This window comes from Sebastes umbrosus, chromosome 18 (genome assembly GCF_015220745.1).
Source record: "Sebastes umbrosus isolate fSebUmb1 chromosome 18, fSebUmb1.pri, whole genome shotgun sequence".
Taxonomy (NCBI): domain Eukaryota; kingdom Metazoa; phylum Chordata; class Actinopteri; order Perciformes; family Sebastidae; genus Sebastes; species Sebastes umbrosus.
Window position 1 is genome coordinate 12015274 of NC_051286.1, and position 24645 is coordinate 12039918.

General features: G+C 42.2%; 1 protein-coding gene across 10 annotated transcripts in view; it reads left to right on the plus strand.

The window, feature by feature from the left end:
• Positions 1 to 24645, plus strand: part of utrn (utrophin) — a 196271-nt gene that overhangs the window by 64238 nt on the left and 107388 nt on the right. The window contains exon 1 of one of the 10 annotated variants that reach the window (XM_037751081.1): positions 4083 to 5268. The exons of the other annotated variants lie outside the window; for them this stretch is intronic. Within the exon in view, the coding sequence (XP_037607009.1) occupies positions 5122 to 5268 (147 nt within the window). The 5' untranslated portion in view covers positions 4083 to 5121. Of the gene's footprint in view, positions 1 to 4082; positions 5269 to 24645 lie in introns of those variants that run through there. 10 annotated transcript variants of the gene reach the window in all.

A 24645-nucleotide genomic window follows, 5' to 3' on the forward strand; every position in this document is an offset into this window, starting at 1 on the left:
TCGAAATTTAATTAAAGTATCGGTCAGAGGCTAATATCTCAAGAAATACTGGCGCATCAACATATTGGATCTCTCCGAGTTGATCATCATCGCCCACTTTCTATCCTTTCTTTATCTCTCATTTCCATCTCTCTGTCTCAGTTGGAGGTGAGATTGATGGATGGCACTCGTGTCTAGAAAGTGGGATAATAAAACGGCCTTTGGGCCTCAGAGGATGCGTGTTGACATAGAGAGTTGTCTGCCCAACCCTTTTATTAACTCACAATGACTGCTCTGCCACTGTTGAGTGTCGGGCTACTTTAATCACAATTTTTGGCCACAGGCCATTGTCATTCTGACTGCTGTTTTCATATTAAGCCCACAGTTGGTGAGTGGTTGGAGCCGTGACAAATACAAATGTGGCACATTAATTGAAATTTCCTGAAAACATTAAGGTTGAATGGATATTGGACAGAACTCAACTGAGACACATGATGCACTCATGATAGACAGGACCACAGGAATCGCCAACTTTCATTAGAAATAAACTGTAGTTCTTGCTAATCACACCTGTATCTCCATCATAGACTGTATATAAGAAATGGACGTAGTCACTGTGATATTACCCATTTGTTTGTGGACCGCCGTTTTGAAGCATTGAGTTTGGCATTTTGCCCATCACCATCTTGTTTTTTGCAACTGGATCTGACACGAGAGGGTGAAAACACACTTTGACAACAGACAACTCCCAGAGCGGACAACGCTGTGGTAGCGACCTGTCAATCACAAGGTAGCCACGCCCTAAAGCATCCCATGCTTTATGGTCTATTTGACTCTAAATGGGACCATAATTTACTAAATGAACATCATGCTGAATTGAAGAAGACTTGAAACTAGCGATTGAGACCATAAACTCATATTTACAATGTTTAATGAGGTAATAAATCAAGTGAGAAGTAGGGTCATAGACTTCTATACAATTGCACCTCTTTTTGCAACCAGAGGAGTCGCCCCCTGATGGATATTAGAAAGAATGCAAGTTTCCGGCACTTCCGCATTGGCTTCACTTTTCAGAATCGAAGGTTGCTGCCTGATCTCTATATATAGATGGGAAGTTATCTGTCCATTAAGAACCAAGCTATCTGTTTCCCTCTGCTATCCACTCTTTATACTAAGCTAAGCTAATCGAATCACCTCCAGACTCTAGCTAAATACTTACCGTACATGAGACTACATGAGAGTGCTATCAAGCTTCTCCTCAGCTCTCAGCAGGAAAAGGGAATAATCATATTTCCCAAAATTTAACAATTCTATTAATAAATGTTTGCTTATAACACATTTTTATTTACATAGTCGCTTTAAAGCACTTTAAATTTGATATTGTATTATCCATATACTGTATAGTATAATGTGGTGTAGCTTATTTTCTGGAAACGTGATAGAACAAATCATGTGTAAATCCAATCTTCTCATTAAGCAGTCCTGCTCATTAATTAGCAACATTGTCTGCAATGATCCAACACAACCAGAGACATTAAAGGGATAATTACCTCTGGCTAATTTTCTGTCCTCTCATTATACATAATATCATATTGCTTAACTCTTACTGGAGCTTGTATGTGTGGTTATATAAGTCCCTCCATCACACCGCACTGCATAAGTGCACACCTGGTCAAAGGTATAGCAATAATGGCATCAGCAGAGATGTGCAAAAGTGCACACAGCTGGAGGAGCTGCTTTTGTCAAGCTCAGTTTCTACATGTTTGGCGGTATGTGTGTGTGTTGACCATTGCAAGGTGAGCAGCAGAGGCATAAATACCTCCTACGACCTCTTAGCTGAGACCCGGCACTGTCAGTGCCATTTAAGACTGAGCCAACAAAACATTCAGCATTCCTTGTAATTCCTTGCGAAGCCGAGTCGATACTGTGGAATGACTGGAATGGACACTGTAGCCAGTTAAACCTTGTCTAAACAGAGCTCCTCAGTAAGCTCATCATGATCCCTTCTCCTAGTGACTGTGTGTGCATATCTGTGCACGAGCCTGTCGGTAAATGATGATTACTCTAGCTGGCTGCGTAGGTAAGCTGCATGTTGGTTTAAAGGAATTTGTTTGTGTTCATTTCTCTTCTCCGCCTCAGAGTCTCCCTTCATCTGCACAAAGAGACAAGGCTAGCAGGGACCAAGTGCTGTAATGCATCCCGTGGCGCTTACACTGAAAACACCATTTGTGTTTGTTTGTGCTCATTTTAAATGCATGAGACATAGTTACGGGGAGCCGTCGGTGTGAAGCGTTCTGCTGTTGGGCGATACAGATGTTTTCATCCTCACTTCAAATAGATGCCCCTTGTCTTGTGGTTGGGAGAGTTTTTTTTCAGCAGCACTTCAAATAAAAGTCAAGAGAATGAGTCACATTCAACATGAATCGGTTTAAAACACCCAGTGTGTGTAATACCGTGTGGTCAGTGGCTCTGCAGGAGCTGAGCGGCTGCTTTATGATAATCTCTGCTGATTGTTCACCCATCTCTGCTTTTACGTGACTCTCTGTTTCTTCTCTTGCCTTTTTTGTCTCTCGATGTCATCTCTCCAGCTACTTGTGTGATTCTGCAACAGATTTATTCTCTACAGATTAAACCGTTTTCGGCGTCGATAAAAGATGCTTAAAAGCCCCTTATCTTCTCTTGACCTTACCCTCCTACCTTCTCTCCTCCTGCTCTACTTTCCTCCCACTTTTCCTCTTCGTCGTCTTTTATCTGCAGTTCTCCAGTAAGGCCTCCCTCTTTTCGTCTCAGTTAATCTTTTGAAAGCTGTATTTGGGCCACACAAACACAACACATAACAAGCACACATGCTCCCTTTCTCTCCCTCTCACCCCCACACACACACACATTCACACAAACACGCACACACACACAGTATAGAGTCTCAAAGTAGGAGGAGCTGCTGGTGTCTGAAATATTGTTTTCCGCTGTAATTTACTGATATCCTCAGTGTTTCTTTTGGATTATTAAACGTCTGATACTGTAGATCTATGTTATGGCCATCTGTTTTAAATATCTCAATTTTAGTTTGACAAAAATATTTGTTTTGTGTTGGTTTTTTTGGGGTAATTTTATGAATTTATTAGAAAGTTGACTGTAGAGAGGGGGTTGCATGCTGGTGCTGTGGTTAGCACTGTCGCCTCACAGCAAGAGGGTCGCAGCGTCAAACCTTCTGTGTGGAGTTTGCATGGCTTAGGTTAGCGTGTGTTTTCTCCTGGTTCTCCGGTTTCCTCCCACAGTCCAAAGACATGCAGGTTAGGTTAATTGTTGACTCTAAATTGTCCGTAGGTGTGAATGTGAGTGTGAATCTCTGTGTCAGTCCTGTGATTGTCTGGCGACCGGTCCAGGTTGTACCCCGCCTTCTCCCAAAGTCACCTGGGATCGGCTCCAGCGCCCCCGCGATCTGAATAAGATAAGCAGTTACAGATAATGGATGGATGGATGGGCTGTAGAGAGGACAGGAAATGAGACATGGGTAATGGCATGCAACAAATGCATCTCACAGTATCCCTCGCCAAATAAAGTTTGTTCAGTTGTCACTGAGATAGCTCAGGTGTCTGCGATTGAGACAAGCATGACAACTCTATTTGCTGTGTAGGACAGTGAGATGGGAACGAAAGCTCCAGAAAAAGCTATTAAGTGGACCTGGATTTGCTTTGTCAAGCCACTGTTTTTAAAGGTCAACTTTGTGAGAAATCATGTTTGGTAAATGGCTTTAAACACTACCATATCCATGAGCCTCAGCTGCCACCGCTATGGAGAAGAGGCACAAATCAGAGCTTTAACAAATTAAAAAACGCAACTGTTGCAACTGGGAATTTGCTGAATTCAGGCAGAATTGTCAACCGATTTACGCTGTAACAACGGATTCCTACAACACATTGGTTTCAGCTCGGCATTATTGGCACATACATCAGAAATGTAAGCTCTGTGATTGGATGTTTCTTACCAAAAATGCACCCTGTTAACTTGTCTATTTACTTTTATCAAAGATCTTTTCTAATACTCAGCTTTGGTCCTCATGATTGAGAGTTACGTGTCCATCCAGGCAGTGGAAGTGCTCCAACTGTCAGTCACTAACATTGCCAAGGCAGAAAATGAATGGGACATTTACTTCCAGGAACCCTGGACGGGTGAAATAACTCCTCCCTCTCCGTAACTCTATTGTGTTTGTGCATCTCATTTGAGCACCGAGTTCTCGCTCAGTCCCCATCTCTCTCTCACTGTTGCTCTCTCTCTCTCTCTCTCTCTCCCTTTCTCTCTTTGTCTGTCTCTCGCTCATTGATCTGTTGGTCGTCTTGCGTAATGTCATTTTGCCTTCACGGCAGAGGTGGTGTTTGTCGTCCCTTACACCGCTGCTTTTGATCCGGCTCTCTCCTCCTTTTCTTCTGCGCTTTTTTCTCTCACTCTCTTCCTGTGGTCCGAAGGGAGTACTATATATCTCTCTCTCTACCTCTCTGTCTCTCTCCGGATCAGTGGCAGTAAAAAGTGAACCGCGTACGATCAGCTTCTCTTCTCGTCCAGTACAACTCGTGCCTTCCTCTCTCCTTTCCCCCCGTTGCTTGCCGGCACTTTCCACTCTTCTCTCCCTGTTGATTTGTTTTTCTCCTCCTCCTCCTCCTCCTCTTTCTTCTTCTTCTTCTTCTTCACCATTTCCTTTTTCTTCCTCGTCACCCTCCTCTGACTCTGCAGGGTGCCGTCACAAGTGATTTGTTTGATTCTCTTCTGGCTCTGCAGTCGGGGTTGCGCGTGTGAATGTCCGCGTGGAGGAGAAAGTGAGTGTCTCGTCTTGTCCTGCTCGCCTGCATCATCGTATGTGTGTGTGAGAGTGTGTGCATGCTGAGTGACTGTGTGTGAAGAGTGACTGTTTATAAAGAGAGAGAGGCTGCACTCACTGTGTAGTGTGTGTGTATATGTGACGAAACATGGGGGCATGCTGAGCTGAGTACGCTTGTGAGTGAGTGTGTGTTTTTTTTTTTCCTCTCTCTGTGTGTGCATGTGTGTGTGTGAGCATCACGTCAGCTTGGCTGGGGTCTGGTCGGCTGGCTAGAGAGAGGGAGAGGGAGAGGGAGAACAATATGAGTGGGGTAGGGCAGTGCTAGCATGCGGACCGGGAGCAGGCTGCTGCAGAGTTGTAGCAGTCTTAAGATGATGGCCATGGTCCGGACCTCCCTCCAGAAAGTGGTGGTCTTCCTACACAGGCTCCAGAGGATGGCCATCTCCTCGCCGCGCTACCAGAAACTCTGCAAGGTACGTTGACTCCAGGAGAGAGAGCGGGCTGGCGGACTGAGAGTTTCTGTTTTGGGTTTTTCTTTTTTTTTTCTTTTACTAAATTGGACGGTTTTAAACTTTGTACATGTGTGCAGTTGATTTTTTTTTTTTTTTACTTTGCTCTCAAAACTTTCATGGCATGTTTGAGACTTTTGAATTTGTTTTTGACATTATTGTCTACTACTGTAAAGGCTGTTTGTGTTTGTGTATGCCTATCAGCAGATACCCACAATGCTTTTGCTGGCTATTTGTATTTTTTTTTTATGTAAATGCCACAAATCAGGAGTGGCTCACCAAGTAGTCTATCTTTGCCACATGCACGGTTTCTCCTTTATTTCTGGTCTTTTTATTCATGAGTCATTTGGTTGTCAAGACATTCTGTTCCAGGAGGTGTTGTTTCAGGGAGTCTGTCACCTCCACAGTATGTCATTTTAAATATATATATATATATATATATATATATATATATATATATATATATACCTCACTGACTTGAGGACTTTTGGCACTTTTTCTGCATATCAAATAATGACTCCAACTGTGTATCCCTGTTGTGGAGAGTGTGCACCCGTGTGTGTGCGCACGCGCTTTATATTTGTGTCTGTATAGTGTCAGTTTTGAAGTGAGTTTTTTGACTCTATAGTGGTGCAGGCATAAACAAACTAACAAGGCAGAGCAGAGTATGTGTTGTGTTGGATTTGAGTGAGTACGTCGTCTGTATTTTTGCGCTTTATGTTTGTGAGAGGCATCCTGACAGGATATACTGTGTTAGTGAAAGGAGACTTGAGTTCCTCAGTGGCCAGAGGATTGATGAGAGAGTTTACTCTATAATGGCGGTAATGAACAATTAACTCTCTTAATTAAAGTCATTAGCTGACTTATGGTGAAGTCATTTAAATGCTGAGATCACACACTGCTGAACGTGTTGTTTTCATTTGAAAAGAGTTTAACAGATTTGTGTTCTTGATGTTTAATGAAAAAACAAAGTCAGTTGTGCCACTCACTCTGTAACCTGTTACAGCTGTTTGTCAACTCTATCGATTTCACCTTAGAGAAAACGATTACTGCTGTGTGGCTGTCATTTTCTTCCACTGCTGATCATTATTGATCGCTGATCTTCATTGCTTTTGCTCTTGTGTTACAACATTGACCCGCTCTCAGTGAGAGGGCAGAGGGGACCAGCTGTTGAGGTTTTGACAGAGACTAATGCATCAGAGCAGTTTCTGATTACATGCCAGCTTCAATCATGCCTTGACAAACATGTGGTGGTTCAACTTAATCCATCCTTAATCCATGAATTCATCGCTCTTAAGTGCTCCAACCTTTTTTCTACTGTGTTTGATTTTGTTGCCAGTTCTCTTTGTATTTTTGTCACAGCGTGATCATGGGGAAAATTCTGTTTACTGTATTTTACAGATTTTGCTTACCTCTCTTGTCTCTGAAGCAAAGGGAAACACAGAAAGGAATAGAGAGATGGCACAAGGACGAGACTTGGTGTAAAGAGTGAGAGAGAGTGCAATAAACAGAGCATTAGGCATCAGTAATTTTCCTCCTCTTTCTCAGTTATTTATCTCGTGGACGCTGTGCTTGCTTCTGCTAGTTTAACCAATTCTAGTGAAAACAAGTGAAATCAGATCACTCCTGCAGCCCTGCATGTGTACAGTATCTGCACAATCAACACTTGCTCTTTCTTCCATTGTAAACTTATTCAACTCAGGAGTGTGAATCGCTCATTTGGCTCCTTTCAGCATCCTTAGGGGCCAGACCTTCCTGGATTTTGTCCCTACTGGTGGGAGACATCAGTCATTCCACACTCGATTACCCTCCTCTGGGTTGCATCAGTCATTCCAGCTTCGTTTGGCCTTCCCTTTGGGGAATCAGTAATGCTGGGCTTGTCCCGCATCCCCGGGGTGCGCTCACTGGCTGCCAGACTGGAACAGTGACTTCGGCGTGATGGATTTGCTCGGGGCTCAGCCTCTAGGGTTCGGCCATTCTTTCTGCTTCAGGACGGCGCTGGTCCTAAGACAGCCCACCTGGCTGTTGTCTGATTCAGGATAATAAGTACTTCACTAAACTAGTGGCCCTTCTTAAAGGTTCTCCATTCGATATTCAGAGCATTAATATATTAACATAGCAGCAAACAGCTATTTGCTATGTAAAGATATAGAGGAGTGATATCTACCTGAGCAGAGAATGAAGTCACTCTCCTTCTGTGTGTGTTGTGATCTGAGCTTCTCTGTGCTTTGTTTACATAGGCAGGCTGTCCGCGCGTGCTTTTTAGCACCATTAGCTGCGAGCTACCGGCTCAGCCATCGCCATGTTGACAGCTGTTGAGAGGCAATAGATATGCTCTCAATTTCATGTTTAGCAGCTTTAAAGCCGATTTATATTGATTAATACAAAATGTAACCATCGTTATTACTTAATAAGAGAGGTAAATAACTTAAGAGAAGTTATGGAAAGCATCAGATTTAATATTCTTTACTTTCCAAGGGAGCATAATGTATTCATACCATCCTGTAGCTGAAAGAAATCAGCATATCAATAATATTCAGCTGACCAAGTCAACATTCTGTGACATGAAGGCTGTCTATTGCATGCAGGTTGTATTTTACTCTTGGCAGTCCAATTAAGCTGCAAGCCAAGCTTATCTTTTGAAACCATATAGACAGCCATCATATCGGTCTTCACTTTGTCTTAACTGGCAGAATAAAAGCAGGGTGACTGTCGTGCCAGCTCACCAAGCCATGAATGATGGGGACTTTTTAAAGTCTCCTGAGTCATATCCGTTTTTTTTTTCTGTTAATAGCACTACGCTGGTAGCTTTTGGGTGTTTGTGTGCCCCTTTAACAGCACTCATTATGTTGATATATAATACTGAGCTTTGCAGTCTTTGCAAGCAGAAGGCATTTAACTTCAACCGTTTTTAGAATTGCATCTATTATTTGGTGCGTGAATTGTTTTCTTCTCCCACTTTCCCAGTTCAGAGCAATAATGTTTAATGAGCTTGTAGGCAATTAGGGATATTTAACATCTATACAGTGCTGCTCCCTAAGGCGTTGTATATGTGTACGGTCCTATAGTGTATAGTATGTATCCCACACACGCAGAACCGCAATCACTCCCATTAAAGACGCCAGCTAAACGCCTTAAATGTAAATGTGAATCAGTTTAATGTCCTGATCGTTTCTTTTCACCTTCCTTTAAACTTTCACGTCGTTCTTCTCAAGAGTTCTCGCTTCTTCTTTGCTTGCATGCTCGCGACATGAGTAGTTTCTGAGTAGCATGCTTGGTTAGTTAATACCGAGGCATACAGAGTGACCCGGCAGCTCATTTCATCTCCTCACTTTTGCTCTGCTCTGTCTCTCTGTGTGTAATCACTAGCTGAGAATTGGCTGAAGGGTCCACCTCCCTCCTGAGGAGTGTCCTCCTACTCTCATTACTGTGGTATTGGCTCCTACTGGGTGTGTGTGTGTGTGTTTCTAGCCAAAACCCACTTTAGAAACAGGCCTAGAGCTTTGACAGTGTGTAGTCATGCCTTCTCTTTCCTATTGTTTTCCTGGCAAATACTTTGGCCTTTGGCCTCCACTCTCCGTCCACCTTTGCTCGTGGCTCACTGGCTCACCCCGAGACAGGTGACTCAGGCATGGGCATGGAGCCCAGCTGTCTGACCTCACCGTCCTTGAGCTCCAATGGGGTCCTCTTGGTTATTAGCAAGTGTTAGCATTAACAGTTAGAGCCTCAGGTGCAGGCGGACAAACCCCCCCCCCACTCCTCCCTCTGTAACCTCGCTCGCAGATTTTTTTTGTTTCACGCATGCTTAGACGCATTTAGTTTACGGACACACATGCCCACAATGCACTCTGTTCTCTCTCACGCTTAAACACACACATTTACTCACTCAACCACAAGTATACACACACACACACACACTCACTTACTCAGCTAGCCTGAGTGATGAATCACAGGCGGGGGAATTATGTGGTAACAGATTCATAAATGCAGATCATTTAAATTCATCAAGACGATATTGGGAGAGAGCGGGGACAATAAAAGAAAATGAAGACGGGATTCTGCTCCCAATCAACATTATATGTAAATCACCGCCGATGGACCTATTGGCAGTAGTGGTGATTTGAAATAGCACTTAAATCACTGATACAGCCCAGAGTTAGGCTGCTCTGCTGTTCTCAATTGCAGTTACTGCAACAAGTAACTGTTCGATTAGGAGAAGATGAGGAGAAACTCGCCATGAGATTGACAAACGCCATCCTGGGATTAGATGAAATATGTAATAAACTACATTTTATATTATATTAGATGCAGACATAAATGGAGAGAAAGTACTTCAATCTCCTTGCCTCTCCTCTCTCTTTACTTTATCTCTCCCACATCCACATCCAGTAAACCCATTTATTGAGCCAGTATTGTATGTGTGCGTTGCGTTTGTGTCTTTGTGCATTACCGCGATGGATTTTGTGCACCCGCTTCCATTAGTGGCTTTCAGGCAACAGCAAGATAAACCTGTTAATGCATGTGAGGTTTATCGTCAGATGGACTTTATGGTGCTGGAAAGCTCTGTAAGCACCAAGCCCCTCACATGTGATGGGTAAACAACAGATTGTAGCCAGGAAGGAGAGAAAAGGAGAGAGAGAGACAGATGCAAAGCCATCCATGGAGAATTACATGTGTATTTATATTATGGTTGCATTAATATTGCTTCACAGTTCTCTGCAATGGTTAGATATCGTGATCGAAACGTCTCGTTTTCTAAGAATGAAGTCACTCTTTCTGTGTGTGTGTTGTAATCTGAGCTTCTCCGTGCTTTGTTGACATAGCCGGGCCGGCCACGCATGCTTTTAGTGCATGTTTTTTGCAAATGAGCGCGCCGCCGCACTTCACTGATGGCACCGTTGTGGAAACGTAGCACCAAACCCTCCAGTCCCCTCCCCTTCGGTTAACACTGTTAAGTCTGTCAGCAGTGTTGCTGTTGTTTTCACTATTAGTGCTGTTAGCACCGTTACCTACAAGCTGCCGGCTCGATGGTCACTATGTTGAGAGCCGTGCGGAGGCAATAGAAATGCTTCCAATCTCGCATTTAGCACCTTTTAAATAAATGTCTGTTAAGTCACTATCATCTATCGCAGAAGGAGGTAACACAATGGGGATTGAGCCTATGGCCCACTGATGAAAGCTCTTGCATTTGCAGTATCACGAACTGGGTGTCTGTGCGACATTCCCGGGAAAAATCACAAGTGGCGAACTCTTGGGAGTGAGATCCAAAAACACACCTGCAATTACCTCTTATTGCCATAGGTGCTGCACAAAGAGAATGAAACAGAGATCTTTGAGATTGTAATTTTAAATCAGGAAATTTCAGATCAAAGAATATGTGTGCAAACTTTCAGTACAGTACTTGACTTTATAGTTGATACACACATTCAGGTGTGTACTGAAGTCCAATACCCAGCTGTACCGGAAGACTTGTTTGTTTTCAGCCAACAGACGCGGCCAGAACTCTGACTCACCTGACATCATGATCTATGGCCGGCCCAGACTTCCCGCGCCGGATCACACCAAGTTGAGACAGGATAGAGATTACGATGTCCTGCAGGCTCAGTGGACAAAAGGCACATAGCAATCAACTCCATATCAAGATTTTTGCCCTTGTCCATGTCATGACCACTTCTCCCTCTACGGCAGAATTGCTTTAAAAAATACAAGTTAAAAGTGCTGAGAGACTAACATAGAAAGAGACAGAAAAGGGGACACATTGACCCAGTGCCAGCGAGAGGCAGGATGCGGTGATGTTGCCAGCTTGAAGTCTCTCTGACCTTCCAGCTCCCCCTTACACTCCCTTCCGTCCCACACACTGTTCGCTACACCGAGTCAGGGGGCGGCCTAAGTGGGGGAAATAAAATGAGGGTAGCAATCATTTTTCCCTTGCTGCTCCTTCTATTCCTGGCCTGACGATCAATCTACGGGGACAAGGCCTGAGCTCTGCACCCCGCCAGTGTCCCCCTCTGCCAATATCTATGGTAAGCACACAAACTCAGTGCTGACTCACAGTCCATATTGTGTTTTTCTCTCTGTGTGTGTGTGTGTGTGCGCGTCTGTACCTCTGTGGTGCTGCGAAACATCACAGTTTCAGATTGAAGGAGGGATTACGGTGTGTAATCCTCGCTCTAACATACACACACACAGGCTCGCTCAATCAGCCTCAATCAACTTCAAACACACAATCGATAACATGAGGCCAGAATAATGACCAAATTATTATTATGCAGATTTGACCATATAAATCCTGTTCCTTCTCTTCTCTTTTCTCCTTCATTCGTCCTGCCCCTTCTGTTTACCCACCTTGACTTAAACACTCATTCATGTTCTTCTACCTTCCGGATATTTTTCCCTCTCCTGTCAAGGGTAATTAATTCTTTAAAAAGAAGTGGCACATTTGCTGGAAGATAACGTCTGCTTCATCTACGTCTCAGTGGTTTGGCGTTTTATTTCTGTGGTGCACTGAGCCCAAACCATTTTGTATTTCTTCATGCAGTGCACATTTTCAGTGATTTATCACTCTTCAAATCTCGTATTCACATCTGAGCGAATGTCTTTGTTTTGCTGTTTCTGAACGTTGCCCTTTTTGTAGAGACAAACATGTTTTTGATCAATTAAACAACATGTAGGCTCTTTACAATAAAAAAAAACATGACTTAACTAAGCAAATATGAAGCCACACGCTCCTCTCTCGCTGTACCTGTCTTCTTCCACTTCTGTTATCACTCCTCTCAGTGCCAATTTCCCTAATACCACCCCTCGGTAAGCCAGTAAGTTAGCATATGCTCTGGCTCATATCATCCTCTTTCCATTTTTGCCGTCATCTGCTCTTTGCACGCCACTCTTAAATCATTCATGCTCTCCCGCTTTTTTCCTCCCGTCCTCCTAAAACCCCCTGCCCATCTCTTCCTCAAGAATTAGACAGATGGCTTACATGCTACTTGAGCATGCCTTGATGCCCCGCTTATGAAGCACATCATTACATGCTGCTAAAACATTGATCAAATGCTTTCTCTGACACGGCAACATCTAATTATGCAGGGTCAGATCCTTCGGGGGCCGGTTCCCATCGCTGAAACTGCGCCCACTCACACATTGTATGTGATTTGCCTCAACAAATCAAGGTTGGGTGCAAGTTTGTGTGTGTGTGTTTTGCTTCTATAGAGCTTTTTTTGTGTGTCTGCATCTTTTACAGTGTACCGTGCATGTTGCCATAAATAACCTGCCCAGCAGCCTCTTTAGGGGAATGCAAAACGCTGTAGGTGAATGATAAAATCAAGGATTATGTCAACACTTTGTCAGACAAGACTTTGAGTAGGGACTCATCTCAATTCCTTGTTGATCAAAACATTGAAAATTCAATTACACTTTCAGTTTACATGTTTCCTGTGATGGGCAGACCCCTGACTTGCGGCTGTTGGTGGCCTAAATGAAGAGAAAATGAGTTGAAAGAAAAGCAGCACCTAAAGGTAGTTGGGGATCAAACAAGCAAAAACAGAAGCAGAAGTAAATGGCAGTGTGCATTGGTTAAAGGAGGAGGATAGCATGCCCTCGGAGGTAAATACTGTGGTGCTGTAAAAACAAAGAGTAACTGAAAATGGTTTCCGCTGTTATATCACAGGGAGATTAAAGATAAATCGGGCTATATATAGTCTGTAATCTGCAGGAGGGTACAGCCTGCAAGAGGAGCCAGAGTCAAATCAATATGATGGGTAGTCAGAAGCACTTCACAGAAATATTAGAGTTTGTTTAATATCTTAACTTCGCCCAAAGGAGTTCTTGCTGTTGACATGCAGTTTGTGCGCTAAGCAGCTTTTGGGAAAACTAAAAAAGACACATTAAATCAGAAATGTCCTTTTCTCACATCGCGGTTAAAAGATTAGACACGAGACAGCCCTGTCACATGTGCGATATTCAAGAAAGTTGAGAGAGGGATCAGAGATGACAGGAGAAGGATCAGTGTGAGCAATGAAAATGTTTGTGAAAGACAGTCCAACATAAGCTTTAACACCGTCTGAGTGGTACCTTCACACATCGGACCGTAGACATCAAAGAAAACTCAGAGCTGTTAGACGTGACGGGGAATCAAATTTAGATTTACTACAGGGCTGCAAGTGTGGGTGTTCATTGGTTCAGCATATTTCATAGTTATCAGCCAAATGTCTGAAAAGAGGGTTCATTTTCACTCATCACCCCCGGAGGAGATGAGTCTGGCTTCCCCCCGAACAGGAAGCGAGGAGGGTGAGTCAAAAAGCCAGCAGAGGAAGAAAGGCATGTCATGACAGAGAAGAAAATGGCTGCCAAGTGTTTTTTTTTACAGGAAAAAACGTAAGTGATGAAAGACGGACAGAAACATGACATTGTGGAAGGATAGGAAATGAAAAAAAGAGAGCTATTGTGATGAGAAGAAGTGGGAATTGGACATGGAGAAAGGGTGGGAAAGATGGGAAGAGAGAGGGTGAAGGGCCTGACAGAGGAAGAAATAGGTGAGGAAGAAATGGTCGATAGAAGTGTGCGTTGGCTTTTCCCATCTTTGACGTCTTGCAGGGCTTATTTCAGGGTCACTGGAGAGACAATCACACAGACATTAATAGACACACACATTGGATCGATCCCAGTCCTCATTTTCAGTCCAAAGCATATTCTCAGATTGGGCATGGGGTGAAAATTCATTTATTGGTTCACTACATGAACGACTTCATTTTCACCGGCTGCCTTGCTTCCCGCTGTGGACAAAAGAGAAATACCAACAAAAGCCCATTACACATTTGTGCAGTTTACAGCCGGGTAGGTCTTGTTGAACGTCTCCCTCTTTTGGTCTCTGTCCCCTCTTCAGCGTCTGTGTGTACGAATGTGTGTGCGTGCCAGTTCGTGCCTGCTAAATATCATTGGGATTAGCACCGGGGGCTTAATTAAAAAGCAATTACCTTTGGTCGCTGTGGGCGACGCTTGGCGGAGAGTAGCTCGACTAATCTGGTGAATGGTGTGAGGGACCCTCAGCGTGCTACCAACACACACAAACAGGCACACAAATTGTGCAATTGTCTGCAGAAGTGAAGGAGGATTAAAACAATTGTTAATTAGTGAAGAGGGGTGGAGGCTGAAAGTGTAGAGAAGGGGCTGTAAGGCCAGACACACTGCATTCCCCTCTGCCTCTCATAGCCTCTCTGTTTATTTATGAGGTTAAAGGGGCAAATGATACACCCAGAAAAAAAGTATTTTTCTGTGATGGGCTGGCTCTCTCTTTCTCTCTCTCCGTCTCCCTCTCTCTCTCTCGCTTCCATTTTTGCTTTTTTGCCCTAAAATAGGTTAGCACAGTTAGCACCAGAGCTAATCTTTTAATTTTCTCTTTGCTCCAATTAGATGTTGCTAATGACAGTAATTAGATCATCTCTTTGAGACTCACCAAGTGCCCTTGAAAAACACTGTATGCTTGAGACAGTACAGGGAAATCTGCCAAAAACGTGTCTGTGTGTGTGTGTCTTTTTCTTTTACTGTAACACTGACAGAGCTTTCTGAAGACAAAGGATGCTTTGTGTTCACTCGTAAAACTGAAGACTTATGTGTGAGGGCTTTGGGTATTAGGGATTACATTATGTTGGTTGAAGTTGAAGAATAGGAAATGTCAGTCACTCTGATGCCGAGTTCTGAACGTGCCTAAAACAGAGACCCGAACCCGGCCTGTAACCATGCCTTTCAGACCCGACTTTGACACCTGAACCGAGACCGAGGCTCTATTTGTTCTCTAAAGACAAAGTTATGTTCTTGCTTTGGAAAGGCTTTCTCACCAATAAGAATAACTAAACTGACAATAGACCAACACATTTTATTACATGGCTTTGTTGAATACTCTATTCTGATTGTTCAAGCATGGTGTTCTATGGATGGATGCAGTTCTGATGTCTGACTCTGGAGGATTGTTTTTGTGTCAAATTATTGATTTCTTAAGTGAGTAGCCGTGTAATAAGCGGGATAATGTACAGCTAGCGGGTCATTGTTGTGGAATAAAGCGATGCAGGACCTCGATGCAAAGAGGCTCGCTGTACATTATCCTTTACATATCGCATAGAGCATGACAGCCCACCAGCACAAACATACAGTATATAACATCTACTAGCTGATAAGCCATAGGTTTAGTGGAAATACACATATAGTCAACTACCAGCATGTAACACTAAAGCATCTCTGAATAATCTGCCTTACCGGTTAATGGATCAACTATGCTTTTTCCCAATATCCGCCAGATGAACGTGGCTGGTAAACTCAAAATGTTTTTCCCAGCTGAACTTGACAGAAGTCCAAACAGTTAAAATGCTTTTTATGAGTAAGAGATGTGTAGATGGTTTCACTGCCGGCCTCCTCTGGTCAACCACATTTGCTATGCTCAGTCTCTCTCCTTGCTTCCCAGTGGGCATTGCGTATCTACTTGCAACACATTACACACATTGACGCAGACTTTTTGCTGTCAGGGAGCGAAGAAGAGAGACTTTTCATACATTTATTTACATTACATTTGGAAATAATCCAACCCAGGCCTGAAGCTTTACGCAATAAAACAGGCCCAACAAACAACCCGTTGTCTGGACCTGTTGGGCTTGGGTCAGGTTGCTGAACTCTGCTCTTAGCTGAGGCGGTCTGTGGTCTGTTTATGTACATGTGTGTTTGTTCTGTGTTTTGAGGACTTAATGTTCTCACAGCAATAGTCAAATCAAGGGAAGCCTCCAAATTTAGATCATTTGAAATGAAGTGCGAACTATTCCTGCGTTTGGGGTCATATTTAATAAGTAGGTCAAGGTGAGGGTTAATTGTAGAGTTTGTAAAAAATAGGTTTTTAGTCGGCCCTCACAGCTACAAATAGTGTGTGTGTATTCTGTTTGCCCTCAGGTTGGTCGATTTGTGGTAGTTCATCAGGATTTAATTTTGGATTGATGTTTTTCATCCCAGGGAGAGACCATTAATTACCACTAACCACTCTGGGAAAATACACAAACACACACACACACACGTGCACACACACACACACACACACACACACACACACACACACACACACACACACACACACACACACACACACACACACACACACACACACACACACACACACACACACCAGGAACACACCAGGAACACACCTCTACCCCTGGCTGATGTATCATAATTGTCCTCTGTCCTCTTTCCTTCCTGCCTCGCTCTATTTATAGCCCACTTTAGGCCCTGCCCCGCCAGACAGTGCCATGGCAACTAAATGATTGACAGGGCAATCGACAAGGATGCTCGATCCATCTGGCGCTCTCCTTCCTCCTGCTGACCTTCCCTGTGACATCACCAGTGTCTCTACTGTCTACTTTCACACCGTACTGTCTGCGTGTGTGATCATAACTCAGTTTGGATGGCCTTACGCCCCGCCGCTAAATGCCCCCTCTCACGCAGAGACCGAGTATCCAGCTCACAGACGGGGTGTGTGGGTCATAAAACGCACACCACCTGTACTGTATTTGACTACATTAATTACTTACCCTTTAACCCCAACCGTTGTGCCTGGTAATTAGCTGGGCTGTCAGTTTTTATTCAAAATTTGAAGTACCGTTTGAACCAGAATTGCCAAGTCCGCTTATTATAAGCGACTTTGGGCTTGTTTCCCTGAAAAGTCGCTTACAAACATTGGTAGTTGTGGTTTGCATTTTTTTTGGGCTTGAATCTAAAGTGTAGTTGCGTATTTGGGCTTGCTCTTGTCTCTCGCCTCTATACCGGTCTAGTTTGTCCTGTTGCAGCATCCATACAAAGATATATATTTCTAACAAGCTATATGTTTTGACAGGTATGATATTTTTCGGAAGAACATAAGCAGTCAAGCCATGTAAACTCATAACAGCTCGGCGGTTCTTAGCCTCCAGGCTCTGCACACAGGGGGTCAAGTGTTGCATTTGCAGAAGCAGCAACAGTGTTTTGTTTATAATAAAAAAGAATGTCAGGATAATGATAAAATGAGCAGCGATTGCCGCACTTTAAAAGAAAAGAGCACCACTTACAAAAACGAACTTAATCTGAAAATGCTTGTCATTCTAATCCCCAAGAAAAACATATTTTACATGATTTGCAAGCCATATTCGAGTAGTGCAGTGCAAAACAAACAACAAAAAGGCATGATAGTATCAGTATTAAATGTTATTTGGGGCAAGTTTGAAATGTCACCTCACCTGTCACCTTTTTTATCACAAGCCCAAAACAACTTAAAACTCCACTCCAGAGTTTGATTGAACCGCTCCACATAGTCTGCCGTCAGTGGTACTCAATTCAAATTGATTCAAAAACAGACCGAATACTAAAACCAGCTCAAAGTCTACAGTTTGGCCCCTTTTGTTGTCACGGTAGCTTCACTTTCGCAGTATATCTGTGTTCCTCTTCCTTTTGGCAGGAAGATGAATTAGTGCCCTGGAGTGTAGCTGTTACTCTACACTAACTCTCCAGCACTCAGTTTCTTGTTAGCAATACAAAGATAGTTATTCTTAACTTTATAACGTTTGTTGACAGCGTGGGGAGATTACTGTCTCAAGACCAGCAGATGAAGCGTTCTGACAGGGTTGACAAATTTTGAATTTGGCATCATGACTATCTGAAAGTACATACAGTACTTTGGGAATCTAGCTGATAATATTTTTTCTTGTCTGCTTAGCTGTATCTCAGTGCGTCTATCTGTTGGAAGTTTTATCATTCTGTACAGCTTTACTGACTTCCCCAGTGTTCTCTTAAATATTTGCTTGATCTTCTTCATGCTCGAGTGGTTTGATAAAGACTTGTGAAAAACCTTCTTTTTTTCCATGCCAGTGTTAAGAGCTCCGTTTACCATCAGAAGGCATCCTTCTATCCGCAGCAAATAAAGTGGAGTGACTCCAGTGTCTTTCTCCTCAACCATGTCCTTCACCTCCTGCTGGGGGATTCATTCCTTTCCATAGCATTACTTAACATCTAATCTTTGTATGAAAAGACTGACAGCATTAACAAGGCGTGGGCTTCATTGTGTATGGGTTACAATACTATACAGCTAGCAAGTAATGGTTGCCATGACAGTGTCACTGGCAGCACGTCGGAAGAGGAAAAGGATCAGCGAGCAGGCAGGCGAGAGGAAATGAAAAGGAAAAATAATGAAGGAACAAGAAATGTCATCTTACCCTACACACAAAGCAGAGATATGGGGAGTTTGGTCACAGCCATAGAAGTGCCAGAGCTAGGTTGCGTAAAGGTTGCAGTTTTATAACAGCAAAGTAGTACCTATAAAGGCAATCCAAACTTGCCTTGAGGCTCCAGGTGTGATGTATGTAGTTAGATGCGCTTCGGGCTGCAGTCCAAACAAAGATTACAGAGATCCGCGTGTTTAAACGATGAACAACATTCAAGTTGTACAACAGCCCAAATAGCTTGCTTATAATTCTAAACAAACAAAAAAAGGTACTATAAATAAGATGATAGACTTAAAAATTACTGCTCTCTCTGGGGCCCATCGGAGCTCTGGCTCCCTGCCCTAATGTAGAAGTGGTACAGGGGAAAAGGGGAGTAACCCCAGGCAAAGCTCCATATTTGATTTCCATAGTTAAATATGATGATAAACCCATTTACTAAAGCACAAAGAATTTAATAAACTGAATATCTAACAGGGCAACAAAGATACAATTCACTATATTCTGAAATGAGGAATTTGGCTCCTACAGTACCCTTCAGGCCTTGTGTCCTCATATTTCTCAGCATATTATTATTTAAAGATCCAATATTGTAAAAAGTATATTATAAAGCAGGTCTAGGTGCTATATAAATACTGTGAAAGTATCGAAACGCTCAATCCACCGAGAAATACGCACAGCACATATTCAGAAACTGTGTCTTTGAAACAAGCCGTCAGTATTTCTGTAATTTTGTGATGTCACAAATGTACAATATATAGACCATTACACAGCAACGTAAACAGTATAAAAGGGTCTCAGTTTATTTACGGTTGCAGCGTATGTGATTGACATCAGCTGACAGGAAGTAAACATCGACCCAAGCTGTTGCCTAGCAACGATATTCCGTTGCAATTCCATTGAAATGTGCTAAAACGGAGCGTTTCAAGACAGAGGGTAAATACAGGTATATTCAGACAGGCCGTATGAGGAAAATAAAAGGTTTTTGTACATTAAAGCATGTAAACAAGTTCTGGTAGAAACATTGAATACAAGTATGAACCTGAAAATGAGCGTGATATGGGACCTTTAACTGTTTGTATAACACCTACGCATGGACAACAACATTAACCGCAACCAGCATGATGTCACTGCACTTGAGTGATTTAGTTTGAGGTTACGTGGAAGCGAAACTAAACTGAAACAACCTTTTATTAATGTCTGACTCATATTTTGGTCAGCGTAGCATTACTTACATAATTACAATGCCGACTGGTCCTGAGTAACACAGACAGAGGCTAATCAGAAGTACCTGGCAGTCAGGAGACAGGGTCCAGAAAGCTCAGGAAACAAGACCTGAGTGCATGAAATCAATCAAAGTTAAGTGATTTATGAGTCCCAACATTACAGGAAAGTTTCCATTTTCATGACAATGCCAGTCGAGCTGAAAACGGACCAGAATGCCAGTAAAGCGTTTCAGAGAGAAGAGACAGCGCTCACGCTCATTTGTAGTCTGGCTTCAAGAGGCTGTTCATTGTTCATTCCCAGCCATTCAAATCTCTGGTACAGATATTTTAATGGCTTCAATTATGATAAAGCTGGCTTGCACTAAATAGCATGCATTAGAGTAATTGTATCTGGCTTAAAAACTCGCCTGCAAACCTTTTTCTGTGCGTACGATATTTGGTTTTCTCATTAGAAACAAGACAGCGCGCTGCTGTCAGGAGTTTCAAACGCTTTACCGCTGGCCTCTCCGTTGTTGTGTGTATGTCTGCACACTAAGCAGATGATTGTTTGACCAGGCTGACTTGTGATTTGCAAGATGATGATGAAAATTAATGAGGCAGCTCTGCACTAAAGATACAATAATACAAAAGAGCTATAAATGAAAAAATAAAAAACTCCACCGCTGAGCGAGGCGTAATGCACTTAGTTCACGGATGTGAGTTCACACTGAATCGTAATGTCCAGCCAAAGCTCTCTAGGGGATTGCAGGTTATATTGCCGCCACAGTGCCATTTCATCGTATGAAACAGTTGTAAGTCTGATTGGATGGCTCCCAACCCTGTAATTGTATTTTCCCAGTAGTATGAAGGATATTGGGCTGATGTGCTGTGTTGCTGAATTGCTTGTGGAAGCTGCATGTATAAGGGGGGCTGAATTGGATGGGACAAATAGTCAACGTAATGGAAGATGGCCTGAGGCTATATCTGCGGTATAGCTCAGTTTTTCTCAGGCTATTGTGGATTTTATTCACTTCTATTCTCCAATTTCAGTACAGAGCAATCACAGGCGGCAGAGCAGTTTTTCTCTATTTCGTCTCTGTCTACTTTTTTTCATTTTTCTTAGAAGTTTTTTTTTTGTGAATGGCCTGCTGGGCCCCGGTGACTTAAACATTGGTGTTGTGAGATTACACTTTTTCTTCTGTCTAAGCCCACTTGTTTCTGTTTATATACTTGCACTGACAGGCCTGGGCCGTAAGCTATGTGCTAAATCAATGTAGGGCTCCAACCTTTCCATAGACGTGTCACTCATCACCTAATTGCTCAGTTCACTAGTATACTTTAATTAACCAACACACACACATTCAGGTGTACACACACACACACACATAAAGCTTTGCCACTTTTTCTAGTTTGTCACAGAACGGGCTAGATTGATGAATGGCTTTAACGCTGGAGGTGCTGACTGGAGTTTGTGAATCTAGCGCTGATTGGCTGCACAGTTAAGACGTAACATGTCTCTAACTCTCTATTTCCATCCTTTTTTTCCCCCTCTTTCCTGCCTCTACTTCACTGTCTGTACTGAGTGTACTGAGTGCCTTGTTAATGCTGGACTGACATTTATAAGTGGCTGCTTCCTTTATAATGATTATAATGAATGAAGTTGTTTCAGGCCATGATGTACTGGAATCACTAAAACGGCGATTATATTCTGGACATTGGTTGCTTAAATTGCTTCTATAATCTTGTTTTTTTTCCATTATTTTAGTGAGATATGTACTAAGAAGATAAGGAAAGGAAATCTTGTCATACTTAATTATTAATTCGAGCTAAATTTATATTTAAAAAAATATATATACACACGCTTCTAGTTTGTCAACTAAGCCAGTACACGCATATTACTGTGATTTTACGCTTGTTTTCTATCCATCAGGGCTGTGTCACTGATAGGCTGAGATGTGTTCTTTGGAAACTCTTTTGATTAAATCTGACTTACAAATGTGATTTAATGGTGCGTGTATCAAAAAATTGCACATTGCCTTATGTTTCATAGAAAATCGATTTGGAAAGAAAGAAACACCCACAGCAGCTCTGCACTGCCGGCACAAACAAGAGCCCGAGGAAAGCTGGTTTTGTGTATTTTTAGCCACATTTTCACGGCCCAGTATTGCTTTGATCTCTCAAAATAGACCCATTTGTAGCAATATGTTTGTGAGAGAAAATTCACTATAAGCTGAAGGAAAAACTTTCTTTTAGTTTGAGCTAATTTTGGTGTACTACTAGAGATGGTATGTGTCATTAGTTCATTTTGCCAATCGAAAGAATGTGACTCATTGTTGCTCCACTCCTACGACTGAATGTCCAAGGCTGTATGTATGCAGACCTACAGTACATGAAAAAACCTTTTTTACGATTCAGATTCTAGTTTTATTCCTTTTCTAAACTCGTTGTCCTGCTCTCCTTACTCAGTGACTCACCTTGCAGCTCCTCATCATTTCCCTCTCTCAGTAGAGGATTATTAATTATTTCATCAATGAGAAAATTATGATTTGATGTTATGTTTCATTTCGGCCTGGGGTATCTATCAACGTTTTTTTTTAATGATGTTGAAGGTTGAGTCTAGTGAGATTATTTGTCATGCTGCCTCTCTGGCATTTTGTTTTATTGACGCTGTCCAGTTTTATGAGATGACCTTTACGATAATATAATGTGCTGCGTATTTCTGCCGGCAGGTGACTTGCTAACTTGGTGATTTTCATATTTTCAGATCAGTTGAGGGATAACCTGCTTGCTCTTCTGTGCACATCTTTGATTCAAAACCTTTCCATAATGATCGATTAATATTAGAAATACACTGCCATCAGGCTGTAAACAAGGCAGTTGATTCTTGAGCTGACATTTTCATTATTAACATTTTTGAAGCATGTTATATGAGGTAAAGAAAACGTGATCCATGTATCTTTGAGTTTTGACTCAGACCCACTGGACTGTACATTCTCCAACATGTCTATGAACTCACTGCCTGTTTTCTTGATATATCCCAAAGCTGCAGGACATATGTTTAGAGAAACTAGAGGAATTTTAAAGACAAGGTTCAAGTGTGTATAGTATACTGTATGTGTCAGATTTAAAGGTAGGGTTGGTAATGTTATTCAAATAAATGTTATATTTGTTGAAATTGTCATTACATCCCGACAGTAATCGATAATGTCAGTGTTGCCGACTTGCAGATTTCTCGCTAGATTTAGGGATTTTTGGAGCTAGTGCTGCTAGCGACTTTCATTGGAAAAGAGTTGGCAACACTGAGCTCGTTTTTTTTGCTTGCATCATTTTCAAAATCTTGTGTACTCTTGCTAGTTTCTCAGCATTAACGACCCTACCTTTAATAAATCCCAGCCATTTTATGCAAAACAATCCTGTCAGCTCAGTTTAATTGGAAGTAAAACATTAACAAATCAGCAACTATTGCAGCAAGTTTATGTTTTTTTAGAAGGAAAAATTCGAAATTGTTAAAACAATCCATGACCTTGAATTTCTCTCACTGTAATATATAGGATCAGAACAGATCAACCTGGACAATTACTCAACATCTTTTCTAAAAACATCCATACAATCTCTAGCTTTAATTGCTCTCTGTGGTTGTTATGTTGCAGTGCCCCGAGGCATTCATATTCAGCTGGCACAGATGTTATTATGCCTTCGGACACGAGGCTGACATATGCCTCGTGTCTGCACCACAGTGCTTTGATACTGTGTGAAGGCTAACCTTCCACTGACCCCAAGGATGTACCCATGTTTCATTTTCACAGCAGGGCCCATCACAGACACATTTCTACATGATGAACAGGTCATCTAAGTATGTAATACATATCTGAGTACCTACATGGAGGAGAAATGTCCAATTAAAATAACCCGTACTGACATTGTGCTCCCACAGGAAGGCAACAAACATCCTAAGCTGTATCTTTTTATTCTGTCTAACAAAGGAACAGTAGAACTCTCTGTACTTTTCCACTGTACATCCTTATCATCCTCACTGACTCCATCAAGAGTCACCTTAATTTGTTTTTCAGCCAGCGTTGTAATTAGGCCACAATCTCCTTGTCTCCCTTCTCCTCACTCTGTTCAAATAGTTGCTGCACATACATTAAGTTTACATCTGAGGCAATGAGAAAAAAGTAGTTTTTGTGCTTTAGGACCGATAACGAGAAGAAAACCACTCATGGAAAGTAGTGGGTCACATCAGATCATTTGCTTTTCGGATTTTTACTTTGCTCTTGTGCCACGTCCTTGTCTCTTGTGCCAGGCACTGGAGGTCATAGCTAACTAGCATGCATCGTTAATAGTCTCTTTTTCCTGAATGCCTGTCAACATCACAGAGTCATCAGCTCGTATGCTTAATTTTCATAGATTGATGCCAGAGGCTCTTGAATATCTAAAAGTCAAACATTGCCTAATGTTTTAGCACGGAGCAGTACGTACACTGTCTGTAAGTTTTCTTCCAAATGTGTCGCTACAGTTAAAAATTGGAGCTTGTAATTTGGCATAGGGTTGGCCAGTATGGATAAAATCTTCAACCACGGTATATGAAATTTGATATCGCGGTTATGGTATACATCGGGGTACGGTAATTCTGTATATTCATTTAAGAAATGGTTTAAAATAATCATACTGTACTTCATCATATTTAATTATTTTCTTATATTTGGAGCTTCCATACAGACAAAAACAAACTGCCTCACATCTGCCTCAAGTGTTACAGGTTTTAAATACCAGTCTGACTTCAGTCAGAAGTCAAATCAGATTTTAGAGTATACCGAAAGAAAAAAAGACTTGACTTTTCCTACAGGATTTGCTCATCTTTCATTTCAAAAAGCTGACAAAACAAAATAAACTACAGTCTGCAAATGTCTGGTAGT